General features: G+C 47.9%; 3 protein-coding genes across 3 annotated transcripts; all 3 read right to left on the bottom strand.

The window, feature by feature from the left end:
- Window positions 1-888: 888 nt before the first annotated feature.
- On the bottom strand, window positions 889-2,857 carry LOC123355932 (E3 ubiquitin-protein ligase RNF167-like). Its single transcript, XM_044998797.1, has one exon. It carries the CDS (start codon window positions 2,548-2,550, stop codon window positions 1,522-1,524), a length of 1,029 nt encoding a protein of 342 aa, XP_044854732.1. The 5' UTR covers window positions 2,551-2,857; the 3' UTR covers window positions 889-1,521.
- A 9,482-nt stretch (window positions 2,858-12,339) lies between these two features.
- Window positions 12,340-13,887, bottom strand: LOC123355930 (E3 ubiquitin-protein ligase RNF167-like). Its single transcript, XM_044998796.1, has one exon. It carries the CDS (start codon window positions 13,588-13,590, stop codon window positions 12,502-12,504), a length of 1,089 nt encoding a protein of 362 aa, XP_044854731.1. The 5' UTR covers window positions 13,591-13,887; the 3' UTR covers window positions 12,340-12,501.
- A 1,520-nt stretch (window positions 13,888-15,407) lies between these two features.
- On the bottom strand, window positions 15,408-16,673 carry ZNRF4 (zinc and ring finger 4). The gene has a single exon (XM_044998798.1). It carries the CDS (start codon window positions 16,388-16,390, stop codon window positions 15,488-15,490), a length of 903 nt encoding a protein of 300 aa, XP_044854733.1. The 5' UTR covers window positions 16,391-16,673; the 3' UTR covers window positions 15,408-15,487.
- Between the last annotated feature and the right edge of the window lie 2,508 nt (window positions 16,674-19,181).

Raw genomic sequence — 19,181 nt, 5'->3', positions numbered from 1 at the left:
TTACGTGTCTAGAAGGAAGTTGTTCTCCTTCAGTCCCATCATGGAGACGGGCTGAAATTAGCAGGACATTGTCAAGATGGCTGTCTAATTTGTTTTGATTAAGCCAAATTGTGCTGCAACAGCAAATTTTTAGTGTATTAAGGACAAACCCTTTGAGGGATACATTTTACTGCAGAAAAGATTGATTGCAGTAGAAGATTGATCTTGTAAGATCTTTGAGGGAAAAAATATATAATGGAAGCAGAAAGATGATGAAGCTTAATCATTTAAAGAGGTATATTAAATGCAGCATTTGCACAGTGGGAATTCAGATCATGTTGATAATTCACTTTAAACAAGACCTGTGCCTACTAATGGTGAGCTGGCTTGATCACTCACTGAGTCGGCCTGTCTATCCATGTAAACGTTCTGTTGAAGGATGGTAACATAGCTACGTATCAAAATCAAGCAGGACTCCAGTTAATTAGGGCAATCAGGCCAACTGGGTTGGCTTTTCCCCACGCTTGTGGTATGTAAACAGAGATAGAGACAAGTTAAATACAAAAGCTGCACAGATCCTGGTCCTCAGATGGTGGAAATAAAGTCTATGGAGCCACATTGATTTACAATAGCAGAAAATTTGGGTCAGCAGAGGAATAAAAGGAAGAATGACTGAGAAAGAAGCACAGTGAGAGACAGATAAACAGGGAACCTTGGGCACATCACTTCCCGTCTCTGTGCCTCTGTTTCCCCACATCTAAAATGGTGATAATGACACTGAACTAGTAATTGTTATTGTTATTACCATGAGAGTGCAAAGCATAATTAATATTAATAATAAATCTTTTTTATTATTAGTATTATTATTTATTATTATCTGTGTTGTTAGTTGTTAGTAGATTTTTGGTCCATTTAAGGAGCTGCAGTAGGAGACAATGGTGGGCCATCTAAACAGAGATGCTCACAGGAATGGGGTGATTTCTGATTCATTTTATTTTCCCCCAACCTAATGAGTTTTTACATCTTGCCAGCTGATCTCATTTACCCAAACTCAAACTGGCGCTAGAAGTTACCCAGAAAAATCTGTGTGGAATAAATGATCTGCAGAGTATGAGGCATGTGTGGACGTTGTTAGGGAGAACGTGAGGAGAAGCAGAGGATCTGGTGGCTTCAAGCCACTCTTCCTCATGGTTTGACAGCTGATATTGCAGGCCACTGCTGGATGTTCTGGTAGCTAGACCTGGTGTGACTCCAGTTGACTTCAGCAGAGTCTCACCTTCCTAAAACCAGCTTGGATTCAACCTGCTGCCCAAGATTAGCAAAGCAAAGGATGTTCCACTGCTCATCACTGTCTTCCTCCTCTGCTCTTCCCTTTCCATGTCTTTCCGGTTCCATGCTGAGCTAAAATGATTCCCAATAAACTTTGGCCAGAGGTAGAGTGGACAGGGAGGATGGAAGGGGAGGCTGAGAGTATGGAGTAGTCTGGGTTTGGCAGAACTATGTTAGTCAGATTTTGGTTTGGCCGTCCCAGGAGTGGCTCCATTACTGCCACTCCCTGTTGTGCCCATCTTCCTCATCCTCCTGGTTGCCCTCATCCCTCTCCTCCTCTATACATCCCTCTATGTCCAAGTCGGGGCTTTCTGCTGCCACAGTCACCCTCTGCATGCAGAGAGGGCAGGTCTTATTCCTTGTCTGGGTTAAGAGCCATAGGTCTATGCATTTGCCATGATAGGCATGGGAGCAAGACAGGATCTTCAGCATGTCTCCCTTTTCATACCTCTCCAGGCAGATGGCACATTCTGTGTACTTGGCGCCTCTGTTAAACGTGCTGGTGGAGGGTTCTTTCCCCTGCTCCTCTCTTAGCGGGTTTCTCCTCTTCCTCCAGAGGTGGTACCCCGTTGTGTATTTCACAATGAACAGGATGCCTGTCACTATGGCAACCAGGATGTTAATTGCCCTACAGACTGGAAGAATCGAGACATGAGAGCAGTGTCCCAGCAGCTGTAGCCGGCACCTGCAAGCACGCGGGCAGGAGTTCCCAGCATCCTCCTCCCAGGCGAAGTGATAGTACTCAGGGACCAGGATGACATGAGCTCCTTCATCAGAGCGGCAAACCTTTTTCAAGAGCTTGGCGGTTGCTTCCCCAGTGAAGACAGAAGGTATCTCGATCCACTGCTGAATCTCTTCCATGCCAATCGCCATATCCACAAGGGCTTGTGAGTTCACGTTGTGCACAATGGCGGCTTGGTGTCTGGCTTGCTGAGCGTGTCGGACCTTGGCACCGAAAGTGCAGTCGTAGCTATGGATGAGCACGATGAAGGCTGTGGAGGAGTTGCGGGGCGCCGGTGGGCTTTCGATAGGGTGACAGGCGTTTGCAGGCATCGCCACGATCAGATAACCCGTCAGTCCCTTGCCGGGGAGCGGAAGCCCAAAGAGTGCAGGGAGAGCACTGAAATCTTTGCTGGTGGAGTTACCGTTGTAAATTGCCTGGATAAAGGCTTTGCCATTGGGCACCAGGAAGAGCAGGAATACAGTGACCATGCGGAAAGGAGACTGGAGCAGTGGCCGCATGCTGGCAGCTAGTGGAGAACTTTCTGCACCGGTGCTGGCCTGGGTCTTGTCTAAGAGAAAGCTCTGGCTTCGGAGGCCTTTACGGGGAACAGTGGACTGAAGGTGACTACTGGATCTTCCATGTGTCAGGACAGACTGGAACCTTCCTGCTGGGCAGTGATAGCAGCAGGACTTGACAAGATATAGTGGGTGTTGGGTTATACCCAAGTCTTCCAGCTTCTGGTTGCAGCTTCCTTCGCTTGTCAAGCTGGTCTGTTTGCTCCCAACTGATCCCTAGCTTCTGCTTCCCGCTGCCAAGCAACCTTCCAGAACCTTCTCCCCAGGTCCTTATGACCTCACTGCCCAGCTGTCCTGCAGCCGCGGACATTTATTTCTCCTTTCTCTCTCCCTGGTGACTCTTCTCCTTGGCTGGCTGGAGTCTCCTCCACCTTTGCCCTCTGCGCCTGCTATCCCCTCTTGCCTCCCTCATCTTTGTTCTCTGCCTCTCTCTGTTCTGTTCCCCTCCCGAGCTTCCCTCTCTCCCCCACTAACTTCCTATTTCCCGTTCTTGGTTCCACCCCACCTTGGTTTCCGTGCCTCTCTCTGTGGCCCTCTCTCCTGCACCGTCTCTTACTTAGGGGCTGCCCCTGACCTGGCTTTTCCTTTGGTCCCACTTTGCCCTGTCACCTCTCTAGCTCTTTCCTTAGTCCTCTGCTCGCTATCTGCCCCTGGTCCCCCCTCTCTCTCCCTCCGCCCCCTCCCCCGGCCCCGCTCCAACACCCTTGTCTGGTTTCCAGGATCTTCCTGAGGAGAGGCAGATAAATTATCAAACCCGCCACTGAAGCTCTGCCAGAAATGGCTTGGATGAATGGCAGCTTTTCTTTCCGTTGGGAACAGCTTTTCTTCCCGGTGTAGGGCTGGCCTCATCCTCCACACCATAACTGTGGCATGGGTGATACTGCAGCATGACATGTGCCTGTCATGGCTTAGTGCTGTAGAAAAGACTTCTCGCCCGGCCTGGGTTACATCACTGCTTCACTGCCTCGTCCAGTCTCTTTCTCACATCCACCTCACCCCTTGCACCATATTTTTTCCCCCATCCTGTTTGCAAGTCTCTAATTACAGGTTGACATTGTTTGACAGGGCTTGAGGCATTTCTAGTGGGAATCCCCTACAGAGGGAATCGAGGGGATTTATTGGGTCATCCCCATCCACACAGGAATGCAGATCCCTCCTCATTTTGTGTTGTAGAAAGCCAGAGGTAATTCCCTGCTCCATTTAAGCAGGACCTGTGGGCTTGGATTACTGTCATACCAGTGAAAAAGGTCCACAGTAATTATCTTGCATACACCGCGGTTGATTCGAGAAGGAATTACACAAGTGGTAAAGGGTTACATTAAGCACATAACTCCTATGTTAGACGTTTAAGAACTATACATTAAGAGCAATACATTCCTCTTAGCGAGCCTCTCTTTCACCAACTGTGTGCTAGCCTCACACCGTTCCTGCTTGGCAAACAGAGAAGGTGGTTACCGATTTGATGGAGGGCTTTTTCTCTCCAGGTCTGCTCTCCCCAGCTCTCTGGTCTGTCTCGGATTCCCTCGAGGCAAGGCCTTCCTTGGCTGCCTGGAAACTCCTCTGTTCACAATCCTACTTGAGCCCACAGAGCAGAGTTTTGGCTACTCTGTCCAGCAGCTTCTTCAAGCGTCAGTTAAGGAATCCCCTCTCCCTTTTCTCCTCATCTCTCTCTGTGACAGTAATTTACTTTGCTTGATTCTTATACTCTTTTTCCTCAAAGGAGTCACATGTCTCAAAAGCATGCCCAGTGGGCAAGCGGTTATTAATTTTGGCTGATTAGTATTTTAGAAGGGGCTGGAGGGGTACCGAACAAAGACCACGCCACGTTTACTCACTCATCAATCATTCACTCTGGCTCTCTGCGTGATGTCCTTGCTGTAGGGTCACTATAACCGGATCGGCTGGTGCTCCAGGCTGGAACTTTATGCATGTGAGATTTACTTTTGCACGGGCCCATATTTGCCCACCAATAGGTTCAATATCAATCGCACACGCAGGCTTTGCCTGTCCTTTATCAAATTCGCTTCTGCTTAAAGGGACCCTGCTCCCAGGATCCTCTGCAGTTCTTCAGCCGTGTTCAAGTCATGTCAAGTTATGCTCACACCATTCGTTCAGTACGGCACCATCCCAACAGGTGCTGTACATACAAAGAGAAACAGTCTCTACCCTGACAAGTTTGCAATCTAAATAGGCAGGAGTAGGAGGGGAAACAGAGGCACATGACTTGCTTGGGATTGTGCAGCAGGATGAGGGAGGAGCAGGAGCCAGGAACAGGGCCGCCCAGAGGATTCAGGGGGTTTTGGCGGTAATTCGGCGGCGAGGGGTCCTTCCGCTCTGGGACCCGCCGTCAAAGTGCCCCGAAGGCCTGCGGCGGGCGCCCCCCGCCGCCGAATTACCACCGAAGACCCAGCACTTCGTCGTCGGGTCCCGCTTCAGCGGTAATTCGGTGGCGGGGGACTCCAGGGGCCCCGAAAAACTCTCATGGGGGCCTGGGGCAAATTGCCCCACTTCCCTCCTCCCCCACTTCTGGGCGGCCTTGGCCAGGAATAGAAAGCTACCTCATGGGGTGTTGTGAGGATAAATGCATGAAGAAAGATTTGAGAGGTGCTCAGGGCTAGCACAGGAGAGGGGATGGGAGGAGGTGGCTTAGTAACTAATCTTCATCTTTTACGGTGAGTGTAAAATCAGTCCTTGTGGTTAACTGATTGAGAATAAGTAGTTCAAAGTGACTTAGATTCGCTTTTGGCTCAGCTCAGCATTGCAAATAGAACTGGAATACCTGGATGTTGGTTTTCAGAATATATATGTGGCTCCGAAGTACTGAACAACGGCAGTTCCAGCGCAAAGGTAAGACACAAAGAGGAAGGCCCTATCCCGAGAGGGTGGAGAAAAATGGTCAATAGGATTTATAGCTGCAATTGTATAGCCAAATCCTGCTCCAATTTACACTGGCATAAACCCAAAATAACTTTGGCTGTTCATAAATGATAAAGTGCATCAGGGTCCTTAATTTTCCATGTTTTTTTTAGTGTTACAAAGAGTTTCCTGGGGTGAGTGGGTCTTGAAAATCACCCAAACATGTGTTACTTAATTTATGGCCAGCCCCTGGACTTCAGTGGAGTGACTGTGGATTTACACCCATATAAACGAAAGCAGGACTTTGCATCACGCAGCATGCTGCCAGTTATGAGCAAATGCCCTGGAGCGCATCAGAGCGTGACACCTAGGACCACACATGAGCTATGAGCAGCGGATTTTGGGAGCCAAACTATTTTTTTTTCAAAGCCCAGATTCCATTTCCCTGTGTTCTTAAGCAGCTTCAATCCATCTTACTGCATTACAGAAACTGTGTTGATTGTTCTACTGTAGTGAGTAATAACAACGTGTACTTTCCAGATTACCCCAGAGAACTATATCCACGGCTTGGCTGTACCACACATTCACGAGCGCAAAGACACCTTGGCGTAACTTGATTTGTCACAGTGCATAAAAACTTCCCTGAGAGCAGAGAGAGGGAAGTGGTGCAGAGTGTAAAGAGGCAGAGGAGTGGGTCAGAAAGAGGGGGATTTGGAGGCAGAGAAAGAGAGGAAAGGGGTGTGGATCGACTCAGAGTAAAAATTTTAACAGTGCAAGAACGGGCTCTGGAAATTCAGGAACAGAGTTGGGGGGAAAAAGAAAAAGAACTGGGGTCTTGATGAGGGGTGTGGCAGGGCAGGGGTAAAACCCCTTGAATGCCCTGCTAAAATGCTGGCTGAGCCCTGCTGTCGGGCGGAGAGGCCAGGGGCAGAGGCTCAAAGCAGCCAGCAGGGAGCCCAGCTGCGGCCCTAACGAGGGCTGGCTCACTGCAATAGCCTGAGCTAAGCAGCGACAGCTGGGCTGAAGGCTGGGAGGGGTATAATAGCCCTGAACAAGACTCAGTTAGGAGGCTAGCCAGGGAGGGGACAGGAGGCTACAGTGCTGTCTCCTCACCAGGAAGGGAGCCTCAAGAGACCCTGGAACGGGTTAGGAAGGGGATAAAGGGGACTACACGGTGGCACTGTACAATAAAGCACAAGGGTGAAACACCGGAAGAAGGCGTGAGAACTCTTATTTTAGCAGCCTGGGCAGCGGGCGAGAAGGAGGAAACCTGTGTGGACCTTGTGACGAGATGGAATGGGAGATAAGCCGTAGGGAGAACAGGGAAAACACAAGATGTATGTTTCTATACATACAAAGTGTCCGGGTGACAACCAGGGGTTTTGTTAGTGAAATGATCTAAGTCTCCCCTTCTCTTGCCCCTGCACTCCCAGGAAAGAAACCCTGCTCAGTACAATGAAATCAGAGCTGTCAGTGCTAGCAAGGCCGGGCCCCAAACCCAGTCATGACACAGGGAGTTGGTGACTGCATCCAGAAGGTAAAGCTGGATTGGTTCGCACTGACCCCAGGTTGAACCTCTTTTGTTCGTACAAAGTAGGCAGGGCTGAGGGTTGCCTTCCCAATCTGCCTATGCAGGTGTAAGCTTGTCTGAAGGGAGGTCACATTGGATTTAATTGTGACTCGGATTGGTGATGCTTGGAGAATCCATCTCAGTCGTGAGGAAGAGAGAGACTCTCTAGAGAGGCCACTGAGAATGAAATGGAGAGTAGGATTGATTGAGCATCATTTCCCAAGTAGTTAAATTCTGCTCCAGTTTCCAAGGTCTATCCTTTTAATTTCACTCTCCCCATATAACCAATAGAGCTGGTTGGAAAATGCCATTTTGACAAAACTGTCTGGGTTGTGGGGTTGTTGTTTTTTTTTGGAGAAATTGTGTTGATTTTGGAAAAATTTCATTTAGGAAAAAAGCTTAAAAATGTCACTGTCTTGTTTTTGAAGTTTTCAAAACAAAAATTTTGATTTTTTTTTGCTTTGAATTTTTCTCTGTTTAATTGATAAATAAATAAAGGGTTGAAATCAAAATGAAATGTTTCAAATTTAGCCAAATTAACTGTTTCAATTGACCCTAACCTAAATTATTTTTGGAATTTTGTTTTGCCAAAAAAGTCAAATATTTTGGCTTTCCATCTTGATTTGGGACCCAAAAAAGGTTGAAATCTCAAAAAGTTTCCTGGGATGGAAATTCTCTTTTCTGACCATGTCTAATAATCAGTGAGCAGGAAGGGTGAAGAAAGGATCCAGCCAGAAGGGTCCAGTCACCAGCGGAGCTGGATTGCATCCTGTTTGCAATTGCTTCCAGGGAAGAAATCACATTGGTCCTACTCTCACTGAAGGCATCGGGCTCAGGATTGGGCTCGAGGAGCTAAAACCCACCCTGCACAATGATGGATGGGAATGTAGGCAGGGCCGCCCGGCGGGAGGGGAGGGCAAGTGGGGTAATTTGCCCCAGGCCCTGGGCCCTACAGGGCCCCCCACAAGAATATAGTATTCTATAGTATTGCAACTTTTTTATTATGGAGGGGCCCCCCGAAATTGCTTTGCCCCAGGCCCCCTGAATCCTCTGGGTGGCCATGAATGTAGGTAAAATCCCCATACAGCCTTTGTGAAAAATAGAGGTTGCTGGTTCTGCGGGCCAAGTTGATTCTCTCCTTCCCCATCCCTCCTCCTCCAGATGGTTATTAGGGATGCAAAGCGAAATTCCCGGCTGGTATAATTCCACTGAAGTCACTAGAGTTCTGCCAGCGGGGCATTTGGCACATCCCTTTTGACTATAGTAGATATTATATGTCAGTCTTCAAGGCTGAAATTCACTCCTGTGCATCAGCCATCACAAGACCTGTCCATCACTTATGTCCCACTTAAACCCTCAGTGTAGTTGCTTTCTTAGTGCTGGCCCTTTGCACAGGGATGAGTTTCATCCTTACTGAAAGGTGGCACTTAGGTGGCTGATCACCCTGTGTGTAGCCTGAATTGCTCCCAGTGATCTAGAGTGCTGACACTTTGCTGGTTGTCTAACTGTGATAGTTCTCGGCACTGGGTCAGGTCGTCAGCATTTTCCTCCGTGGGGCTGGTAAAACACCTAGCAATATAATAAACTACACACACACACACACACACCCCTGCACCCCCTCCCCCTCCCACGCACAAGCCCTGCATGAGAAATGCATGAGAAAAACGACAAAAATGAGCTCTCACCAATAAGATCTATAAATCGTTCTTTGGTTCTGTGCTTTATAGGAGCAGGGAATATGCTAAAGGGGGCAAGAGGGCTGTTTGACAGGCAGTTGAAAATATTGTAGAGCCTTCTGACAGGATCCCATCTATATCTCACTTAGCAAGATTCTGTCTGTCTCTGGCTGGATCTTTTGGAACCGATCCCCTTCCAATCTCTTTCTGCTTGGGAATATTTCCAACAGGATTCCCCTTTAGCCTTGGAGCTGCATCTGGGAGGGAAACGGCTTTCCTATCCCACAAAAAAGTTTTTGAGATTTTTCAACAATGTTTCTGTCTCAAATCAGGACAAAAAGTCGAAATATTGACGTTTTTCTCAAACCAAAAATCTGAAAAAGAAACGGTTTGGGTCCGGCGCAACATTTTGTTTCAATGTTGATCACTTAAAAAACTTTTTTTTTCTTTTTACCATAGTTAGCTTCGCTTTCAAAACAAAGCAGCATTTTGAACCAGAAAACTGGAAAATTTTATTTCAGTAGTTAACAAAAAAAAAAAATAATCCTCAGAATTTTTTCCAGTAGAAAAATTTGTCAAAACCACCCATTTCTCATGAAAAGTTTCAGCTTCAACCAATTGACATTTTCCTAAAATAAAACAAAAACACCCCGTTTTGACGAAAAACTCAGGACTAGCTTTCTGATGGGATCGTTCCGGTCTTCCCACTGATTACAGTATCCCTTGCTACTGTGTAGGGTGACCAGACAGTAAGTGTGAAATATCGGGACAGGGGTGGGGGGTAATAGGCACCTATATAAGACAAAGCCCCAAATATTGGGACCATCCCTATAAAATCAGGACATCTGGTCACCCTGCTACTGTACCTGGCTGGATCCAGAACACTCTGTAATTCTGCTTCTACGCTGGGCCCTTTTCTCAAATATTTTCAGGTTGTTGTGGCCTTTTTAGTATGGAAGGTGTTAGAAGTCAGTTAAATGGAGAGCGAAAAATGGTCTCTTGCTTGCCTCTCCTTTGGATCTCAGTTCAAGTGGTGAAATGGGGACTCCTTCCCGGTAATTGCTCTGCTCCCTCTTAAAACTGCTGACTCCCCTGTGTGGCTTGCTGACGTTTAAATTAACAGCAATTATACCAAGACAGCAGATTGCATGGACTTCAAGGAAAAGAGGAGAGAGCACTTCCAGAAGCTGCTGTAATGTAGCTGCCTGCCTCTCTGTACTCTCCACATGAGCCTTGCCTCTCCTTTTCCAGCCCCTCCCCTAACCACGCTCTCCCCAAATTTGCTCCTAACCGATGATTAAACAGGAACATGAATTGAACTCGGTTTCAGTGTCACACTGGCCAGATCCTGAGCCGGGGTAAATCTGTGCAGCTCTATTGAAGTCAATGGAGTTTCACCGATTTACTCAAGCTGAGGATCTAGCTTCTCCATATTTTTCTCTGGTGCATTTCCTTGTGCAGACGCTCTACGGTTTATCCTACGTACAGGCTGTAACTTGGATAAAGCAATCTCTAGAGAAGTTACTAATAATCAACCTGTGGCAAATAGGAGCACGTCTCATCCCAGCAATAAGCCAACCTGGCTCTGCAGACAGTTATTAATGTTTGATGGCGGGTGGAAGATCAGACAGCTACAGTGCAGGAGGTCAAGGCATCTGTGGCAGATGCTTTAGATTTACAGTGTGATAGTCTTTGATAATGGTAAGCAGAGTGGAGAACTCATCTCTTCCTTTTGTGTCCAGATCCTGCCTCTCTTGAAGCATTTTGGGTCAGTTCAATACCCCGAAATAAAACATTTCCGTTTCAGGAATGTCAGAATATTTCCCTTCAAATGAAAATGTTGAAATGAAATCGTTCAGCGTTTTCCGAATTGAAATTTTTCAGAACTTCTATTCAATGATAATATTCAGCATTTCAACATTTCATCCTATTTGGGATGAAAACAAACGTTGGAATTTTCTGTGGGATGGAAATTCCAAATTTCGTTCAGCTCTAGTTATGACTTTTCCACTCGGCTACACACCTCACTGCATTTATCCATGGGTTGCTCAGCCCATTGCTGGATTACTGCAATGTGCCAGACCTTGCGATACCCTGAAGCTTCAAACGATGTAGAAAACAGCAGGATATTTTCTTAGTGGAGTTTCCTTTCCATAGCACGCTGCACCTGCGCTTTATAGGTTGCACTAGCTCCCGGGTTACTTTTGGGTGCAATTCAAGAGGTTGGCTCTCATCTATACAGTGCTACAGGGTCTAGGCTCTGGCTAGCTTTGAACCCCTGCCAAAATCTTACAAAGTCCCTAGTGATTTGGGGTGCCAAACTTGAGACATGGGACAGGGGCTTAATTTTCAGACAGTGTTTTCTGAAAATCAAGCCCTTTTAGTTGTCTCAAAATAGACACCCAGAACCAGAGGTACCCAGAGTCACTAGCCTCTTTGGAAAATGTTGGCCATAGACCTTCCTTTATCTGTGTGACCCTGATGGTTGAGATCTGCCGACAGCCCAATGACTTGAATGCTGACAATTGGTAGCAGGATATTCACACCCAGTAAAGAGCCCTTGGCTCTGGTACTGGTGTAACAGTGCCTGTGGATCGCTCAGTCCTGGTAAGTCAGGCCAGACCTTTATGACCAGCTGTGGTCATAAAGAGGTTCTATGCTTTATTTTTTAGTGTGGGATAGGGGGCTGATGATGATCAGGAGAGTGTCTCTATATGACTGGCTGGTCATAGGGTGTTAATTGAGTGTGGGCTGAATCCTTTGCTGGTCTGCGGCTCTGGCTCAGTGAACTGGAGATGCACTCAGAGGCTCTCCAAAATGAACAAATCGCTCTTCCTGTAACCAATCGAGAGAGAGGAGATGAATATCTGATTTGGGGCATGTTAGTACATAAATCCTGCCCTTCTTACAGTGTTTAGAAATGCTTGGAAAATGACCCGGAAAACCCTGGAGAGCAGGAGCTTACATGTACCTGTCATGTCTGCCTCTGCTGAATGCATGGAGCGATCAGCCAGCCTTCAAAATGCAGCCGATTATGGAGACCTTGAAAATGTTTCGTATCTTTTCTCTCTGCCCACCTGCATGGAGTGAATCCTACTTGAATGATTTGGACGTTCAGTCATCACCACCCACTGGCTTAAGGGACCGTTTTAAAGTATCCTCAGAGTACCCCTGAACAGTTCGGCTGCACCTGTCACTACAGACTAACCTGTACCCTGCAAGGAATTGTTACCGGGCTCTTAAGTTGCTGCCAAAGGGTAGCTCAGGTTCAGGGGACAGAATGCTGGCCTGGAAACTAGTCCCAGTTCTCCCTCTGATCTGGGTCAGTCACTTCAGTCAACAGTCAGGTTCTGTTTCCCTGTTGTTCTCTTTAGGTTGGAGCTTGTCATGACAGCCGATGACTCGCTATGTCTACATAGCATCCCGCGAAATGGGACTCCAGTCTCAGTCAGGGCCTCTATGCACTGTCACAATGCAATTCCTTAAACTAAGATTCACTGCATGTATTTGTGTATATATATTCCATCTAGACAAAAGCAATAGGAAATGTGAGTGGATGGGGACCAGAAATTCCCAGGAACTCAATGGTATCAAATGCATTTAATTTCCACCAGCCTAAGGAGAGTTATATTTGCAGCAGACATTTTATGCCTTTTATTGTGGGGAGTGAGAGAAAGGAGCCAAAACTGAACTGAGCTAAATGCTTCCCAATAGACAGGCTGGAGCTAGTGATGGGCAAAAGCTGGGGGTCGTGTGGCTTGGACTGATATTGGGTTGGTTTGAGTCTATTACTCAATGAGGGTCATTCTCCAGCTCATCATACCCTTCCTCAGTGTCCACACTTTGGTCGTCTTCTTCCTCTCCCTCAATATACTCATCGTCATGACCATCTTCATCTTCCCCATCCTCCACGTGGTCCTCCTCTCCCCCACCTTGCTCCTGTGGGTTCCTCTCTCCGTGCAGACTGACATCCTGAGCTTCAACTGTCACCTGCTGTTTGCAAAAGGGGCAGGTTTTATTCCTGGGCTGGGTGTGAAGCCAGGTGTCGATACATGCGCAGTGATAGGTGTGAGAACAAGGGAGGATCTTCAGCTGGTCTCCTTCTTCGTACTCGGCCATGCAGATCACACACGTCTCATACCGGTCTCCCCTTTTGAAGGTGCACAGGGTTATCTTCCGGCCTTTCGCGCACCATCGTGCGCAGACCACAAGCGGGATGGTGCAAATGATCACATTGATCATGAACCCAAACTCCTGGAGGACATAAAGAATGACGTGGTATGCGGAATATTTCAGCATGCGAGGCCAGTGCCGCTTAGCAGTAGCCCACATGGAAGGCGTAGCAGTGTCCTGGCAAGGGTTATGAGGATGTTTGGGTGCCACCAGGGTGACATAAGCCCCTTTTTCGTAACGTGAAGCCCTTTTCAGATGCCTGTAGGCTGATTCCCCTGTAAAGACAGACTGGATCGCAATCTGCTGCCTGATTTCTTTGTCGTCAGTTACCATGTTCACCAGATGCTCTGTATTCACATTGTGCACGATGGCGGCTTGGTACCCGGCTTGCTGTGCATGAAGGACCTTGACGCCAAAGGGGCAGTCAGACCGACGGATGAGTGCGATGAAAGCCTCAGAGGAGTTGGAGGATGCCGGCGGGCCTTCTATAGGACCACAGGCGTTTGCAGGTATGGCCTCTATCAAGTATCCCATCAGCCCTTCACTCGGGAGGGGCGGTCCAAAGCATGCAGGCAGTGCATTGTAACCTACGCAGGTGGAGCCGTGGTCATAAACCACATGTCCAAAGGCCTCCGCGACAGCAACATCCACAAGCAGGAGCACGGCGACCGCACGGAGAGGGAGAGGGAGAGGGAGTGGGGGCCTCATGCTGAATGCTGATGGGTATCTCCTTTGCAAGTGCTGGGTCTGGGCAAAGAGGAAAGGCGTAACCGTGAAGGATCTTAGGAGGCAAACATACACTTATCAGCCTGTCTGAGTGGTATCAACATAACATCCCTGGAGTCTCTGCAGAAGACAACAGCAGCAGCAGCAGGATGGTAACTATACCCCGCCTCTTCCCTGGAAGCTTCTGCAAAAGGCTTCCTTCAGTTCACCTTGCTGGTCTGCTGGTTCCCCGGGCTCCACCCTCTCTCTCTCTCGCTTCTTGTCTCCAGCTGCTAGGCAACCTTTCCCACCCACCTCCCCAGGGCTTTGTGACATCACCCAATGACTGCTGCACTTCCCCAGGACTAGGTCCCTGTAGCATCACTGCCAACCTGCCTGGCACCCTTCTCTCCTCCTGTCTTCCCTAGTTCTCTCCTGTCCGCCACCCTTCCATCTTTCTTGGACCCAGTTCTGTCCCAGTCCAATCTCTGGTAAGTTATCAGTATCTCCTGCTGCACTCAAGGGGAGTTGCTCACATCCTTCCGAGGGATAAATGCCCCTTCTCTTGGCCGTCCTCCCACTGCAAACTGAAATTCTTCAACTTGGGTAGGAACATGATGCCTGGAGAACACTGCACAGTACGAATGATCTGTTAGGATCATTCTCTCCCATGTGGGAGGGGAGATATCAGCCCAGGTTGGTTGACTGAACTTGCTTTCTGCTTTAAAAACAAAAAGCCCCACCTTTTTCTTTCTACGAGTGTGATCATCTAGTGGATGTCAAAGCACCTGGAGCTACGAGGCCAGAGCTTTTTGTCATTAGAAAATGGAAATAAATAATCTAAAGTAAATCACCATTCAAAATAAAATCAGCAGAACTTGAAATTACTTGAAATTACATCCATCTGTCCATCCACGCAGAGCGAAACCAATGATACGCTATCGACTGATTGGCAAAAGCACGTAGGTTCCATTTAAGGCACGAAAACAAGTGGTCAGATTTTCCAAGTGCGCAGAACACTGGATTCGTGCTGGGTGTTGACTGAGCTCTTCTGAAATTCTGGCCTTAAGGGTCACAATGGGAGCTGCTGGCCACCAAAAGATCTGGCAGTGTTGCCGATTCTCATGATTTTATTGCAAGTCTCGCAATATTTGTTGTTTACCTCAAAGCTCCGACTGCTGGAGTCAAGGGATTGAAAGAGAATCTCAGCTTTCATTTAAATGTCTAGCCCTCATGGGGGCAGAGGAAGATTTAAAATGTGACTCCAGTGTCAGAAACTGGAAGGTGAATAAGAAGATCCCAAAAGTTTATTATTCAGAAATATCTTATGATCTGTAAGCCAATCTCATGATTTTGGGGAGTGTTCTGACACATTAATTTTGAAAGCCTAGGGCTGACAAGGGCTATGGCTTAGCTGTGGGGATGGAGCACTTGAAATTTCTGGCTTTGAGCTCTTTGGAATACCTGGCTACATGAGCCTGATATCCAGAGGTTCTCATTCTCCCACTGAATTCAGCTGGTGCTGTGGATGCTCAGAGTCTTTGTCACTCGATCCCTAAAGTGCTGCACCTTCAGTGGGCAACCCCTTGTTGAAATATCCCCTTTAAAGTATGCCCAGTGGTCCAGTATGGTTTTGTTAGCCCTGTAGTTAATTAAAGACTCACCTGTACTAGGCAACTGATTGTTACTGGCCCCATGGGCTCTGCGTAAAATAGGTTGCACTGTATATATTTTCCTCCTGGAGAAAGCTACAGGAAATGTTAGTGATTTGTGTGTGTGTGTGTGTGTGTACACACCAGAGACTTCCAGCAGCTGTGATCTCAAACTCATTTTATTTTCCCTCATCTAAAACGTTTTACACTTGCAGAGGGACATTTCGATGCATGTCCATGTCAAAGGTCTATCTGGCAACAGTCACTTGCTGTTTGCAGATTGGACAGGTCTTACGCTGGGGCTGGATGAGAAGCCACGAATCTATGCACGTGCCATGATAGACATGAGAACAAGGGAGGATCTTCAGCTGGTCTCCTTCTTCATACTCGGCCATACAGATCACACATGTAACGTACTTGTCTCCCGTTTTGAATGTGCTCACGGTTATCTTCTGGCTCTTCCTGCACCATCTCATGCAGCCCACAACCAGCAGGGTGCACACGATCATGCCGATTGCTATGCCAAACTCCTGGATGAAAAGAGAAATCATGCGTTTGGAGCAATATCCAAACTGGAGATCCCAGTAGTGCCTAGCAGTGTCCCCGATGGAGAGCTTTGCATTGTCCCAGCAGGGATTATGATAATGTTCAGGTACCACTAGAGTAACATGAATGCCTTTTTCAGAGCCCATAACCCTTCTCAGCTGCTTGGAGGCTGATTCCCCAGTAAAGACAGAAGGAATTCCAACCTTCTGCCTGATTTCTTCAACGTTGGTCACCATTGTCACCAGTTTCTCTGAGTTCACGTTGTGGACAATAGCAGCTTGATAGCCAGCTTGCTGAGCATGAAGGATCTTAACCCCCAGCGGGCAGTCATACCTACTTATGAGCGCGATGAAGGCTGCCGAGGAATTGCCGCCTGCTGGTGGACCCCCGATAGGGTGACAGGCGTTTGCAGGTGCTGCCTCAATCAGATAACCCCTCAGGCCCTCTCTCGGGACAGGAGGCCCCAGGCAGGCAGACAACGCTCTAAAATCTGTGCAGGTGGAGTTCTGCTTGTAGACCACATAAACAAAGACTTCAGCCATGGGCGCCTCTAAGAGCAGGAATACAGTGATCAGGCAGAGAGGAGTCAGCAGCAGAGACCACATGCTGGCAGCTGCTGGTGGTCTCTCAGTGTGCCGACCTAGTTCCTATCTAATCGCAGCCGTTGGCTTCAGGGGACTCTATGGGGAGCAGTAGGAGAACTCAGCTCTGCTCATCTTCTTTGATGGCATCAGAGAGACATGCTCAAGCCTTCTAAGGCAATAACGACGACAGGATGAGGCGGGTTATTGTCTCCCAGTCCCTTCCCTTAGAGCTGCTGTCAGCAGCTTTTTTCACTGCCTAGTCCAGCTGTATGGCTCCCAGACGATGCCTCCTTTCTCATTAGCTGCACGCAGCTGCCCAAGTCTTTGTGACATCACTCACTGGCTGCTGTGTTTTTCCCGGACCCTAGCTCTGGGTCCCAGTAAGAGACAAGGCTTTTGTGCAAGGGAGGGAGGGGGGAGAGAGAGATGGGAACTTCAGAAGTGCAGAAAGAAGCGAGAAGGATGAGATGCCCCCTGAGATGCCATCCAGCCCTGAAGGTGGAAGAAGGTAGTAGCAAGCCAGAAGTCCTTAGTTTTAGAAGATGACAGGAAGCAGCAGGAGCCAGAGCCTCTTAGAGGGCATGGGCTAGTTGTGAGAAGGAAAACTGTGAGGCTGGACAGACACCATAGTGATGGGCACGCTTATAAAAAGCCTAGATAGCAGGGTGGTCTTGTGGGAACATCTGAAGGACTGAATAGGCTTCTAAGCTTTTGGAAGAGTTTATTCTAAAACCTGAACCTCCCTTCATTTTTCATATCAATTTTTGCCCGTTGGTGCATATTTTTACAAGCCTGTACCGGGTTTGATGCATATCCTGGTGTGTGTTTTTGCAATATTGATGCTGGGTTGGGTGACATCATCTTATATTACAGTAACACCTTGCGATGCCAACCAAGGTCAAGGCGCCATTATGCCAGAGGCTGTGCAGACACACAGTCAGAGAGAGTCCCTAGAAGCCTCCTACATTCTCCAATTCATCTGTGATCAGATTGGCAGAGGGTCTGGAGAGTTCAGATGCAACTGCAGGCAAGGAGCGAAGCTTCGTTCCTAATATAATCCTGCAATCGAGGAGAGAAGCATGCAGCACAGAGCTCAAATGGCTCATCGGATTTCAAGGAGTTTATTTTATTCTGGTTTCCTTAATACTACCCTGCTATTACTTGTTGAGGTCTCCAAGCTCTGTAATTGTTACAGCCATGGCATGCGTGTAACACTGGGAGGCTGAGCTGCCATTAGATCCATGAGTGGATTTGTCTTTAGAAATTACCATTCTTATTGCTTCATATTAGAGTAACGCGTCGGGTGTGTTTACACAGCCCGCGACAGTGAGCGTCCCAGCCTGGGTCAATCAGAAATGGCTTTCCCCAGAGCCAGCAATAGATCCTGGGTCTCCTGAGTCCTAGTCCAGTTCCCTAAATGCTGGCCTGCACTCCCTCCCCTAGGGAAGTGGTCTCTAATAGGAATAACTGGGTCAGGAAACCTAATCGATCTTTCCAGTTTCTATGTCAACATCTGTCGCAACAGCTGTTGCACAGAGAAGTTGTTAGGCCAGGGTGGCATCATAGGGTGGAGAACTAGTGCCATTAGCAGGAAGGTTTGGGGCAATAAGAAGACTGGTGGGTTTAGAGCGTAACTGGAAAGGGGATCTGGGAGCAGAAAGCGGAGTGGGGAAGGGACTGAAGCAGAGAGGAGGCCAGCATTTGGGGGAAATGGACACAAAAGGCACGGAGCAGCAAGTGTAAAGCTGGAGGGACGGGCGTCAAAGGAGGGATCCTTTCTGGGAGGGGAAGGAGAAGTGGGTGGAGAGCAGGAGTGAGAGAGAGGGGAAATGAGGCCAGGGTTAGAGTATGCAGAAGAGAGGGTCTAGGGGAGCGAGGAAAGGGAACAGATGCTGAGATTTTCAATGGAGCTGAAGGGAGTTAGGCACCGAAATCCCATTGAAATTCACTGACGCACATGGTTTGCAAGAGAAGCCACTCAAGGAACATGCTATATTCCTTTCAACCAGCGTTTAGGATAAACTGTATCTCCCCCTGCGCCCCCGGATATACTCAATGCAAATCAGCGTGAGTCATGCATGCGTGTGTTAAATATGTTGCAGCCACTCCTGGATGTGTCCTCTACCCATATCCTCTGGGGTCTGTGCAATCTACTTCCTCAACATAATTGCGACTTATTTAAATGTCAACAAGCCACACATGGGAGGCAGCAGTTATATGTGAGAGCAGAGCAATTACAGGGAACCGGTCCCATTTCACCACTTGAACAAAGATCCAAACTAGAGGAAAGGAAGAGACCATTTACCTCTCTATTAACCGATCACTTACACTTCCTATACCGTTCTCTTACAGTCCATTGTTGGGCTGAAACCCTCTGTAGACACAGAGACCCAAGACCAGATATTGCTTTCACTTATTCCCGTGGAAATCCTGAGCGACTCCTGTGAAGTCCATGGAGTTACTCTGGATTTACACCAGTGTAACTGCCACCAGAATCTAGTTCACAGGAGACTGGCCCTGCCAGGAAGATTCAATCAGCATCTGAGATATTGAGGTGACTGGCGCTGTCACAGGGACATCATTGTAACTCTAGCAAAGATTGTATTTCTGGCCTCAGATCCAACGTGAATTGGAGCTGCTTCAACGGTGAAATAGATCTGGATGTTTTATTCAAAGGCTTTTGCAGCACTAGAAAAGCAGCCCAGCCAGGTGTGTGATGTGGGTTCATAACTAATGTGTCTTATTGTTCCTTATGATTTGCATTATGGTTGTATTTCGCATCCCAGCGGGGTGCATATATATTAGGTCCCTT

Source organism: Mauremys mutica, chromosome 24 (genome assembly GCF_020497125.1).
Source record: "Mauremys mutica isolate MM-2020 ecotype Southern chromosome 24, ASM2049712v1, whole genome shotgun sequence".
Classification (NCBI taxonomy): Eukaryota; Metazoa; Chordata; order Testudines; family Geoemydidae; genus Mauremys; species Mauremys mutica.
This window is presented reverse-complemented; position numbering and strand designations above follow the sequence as displayed.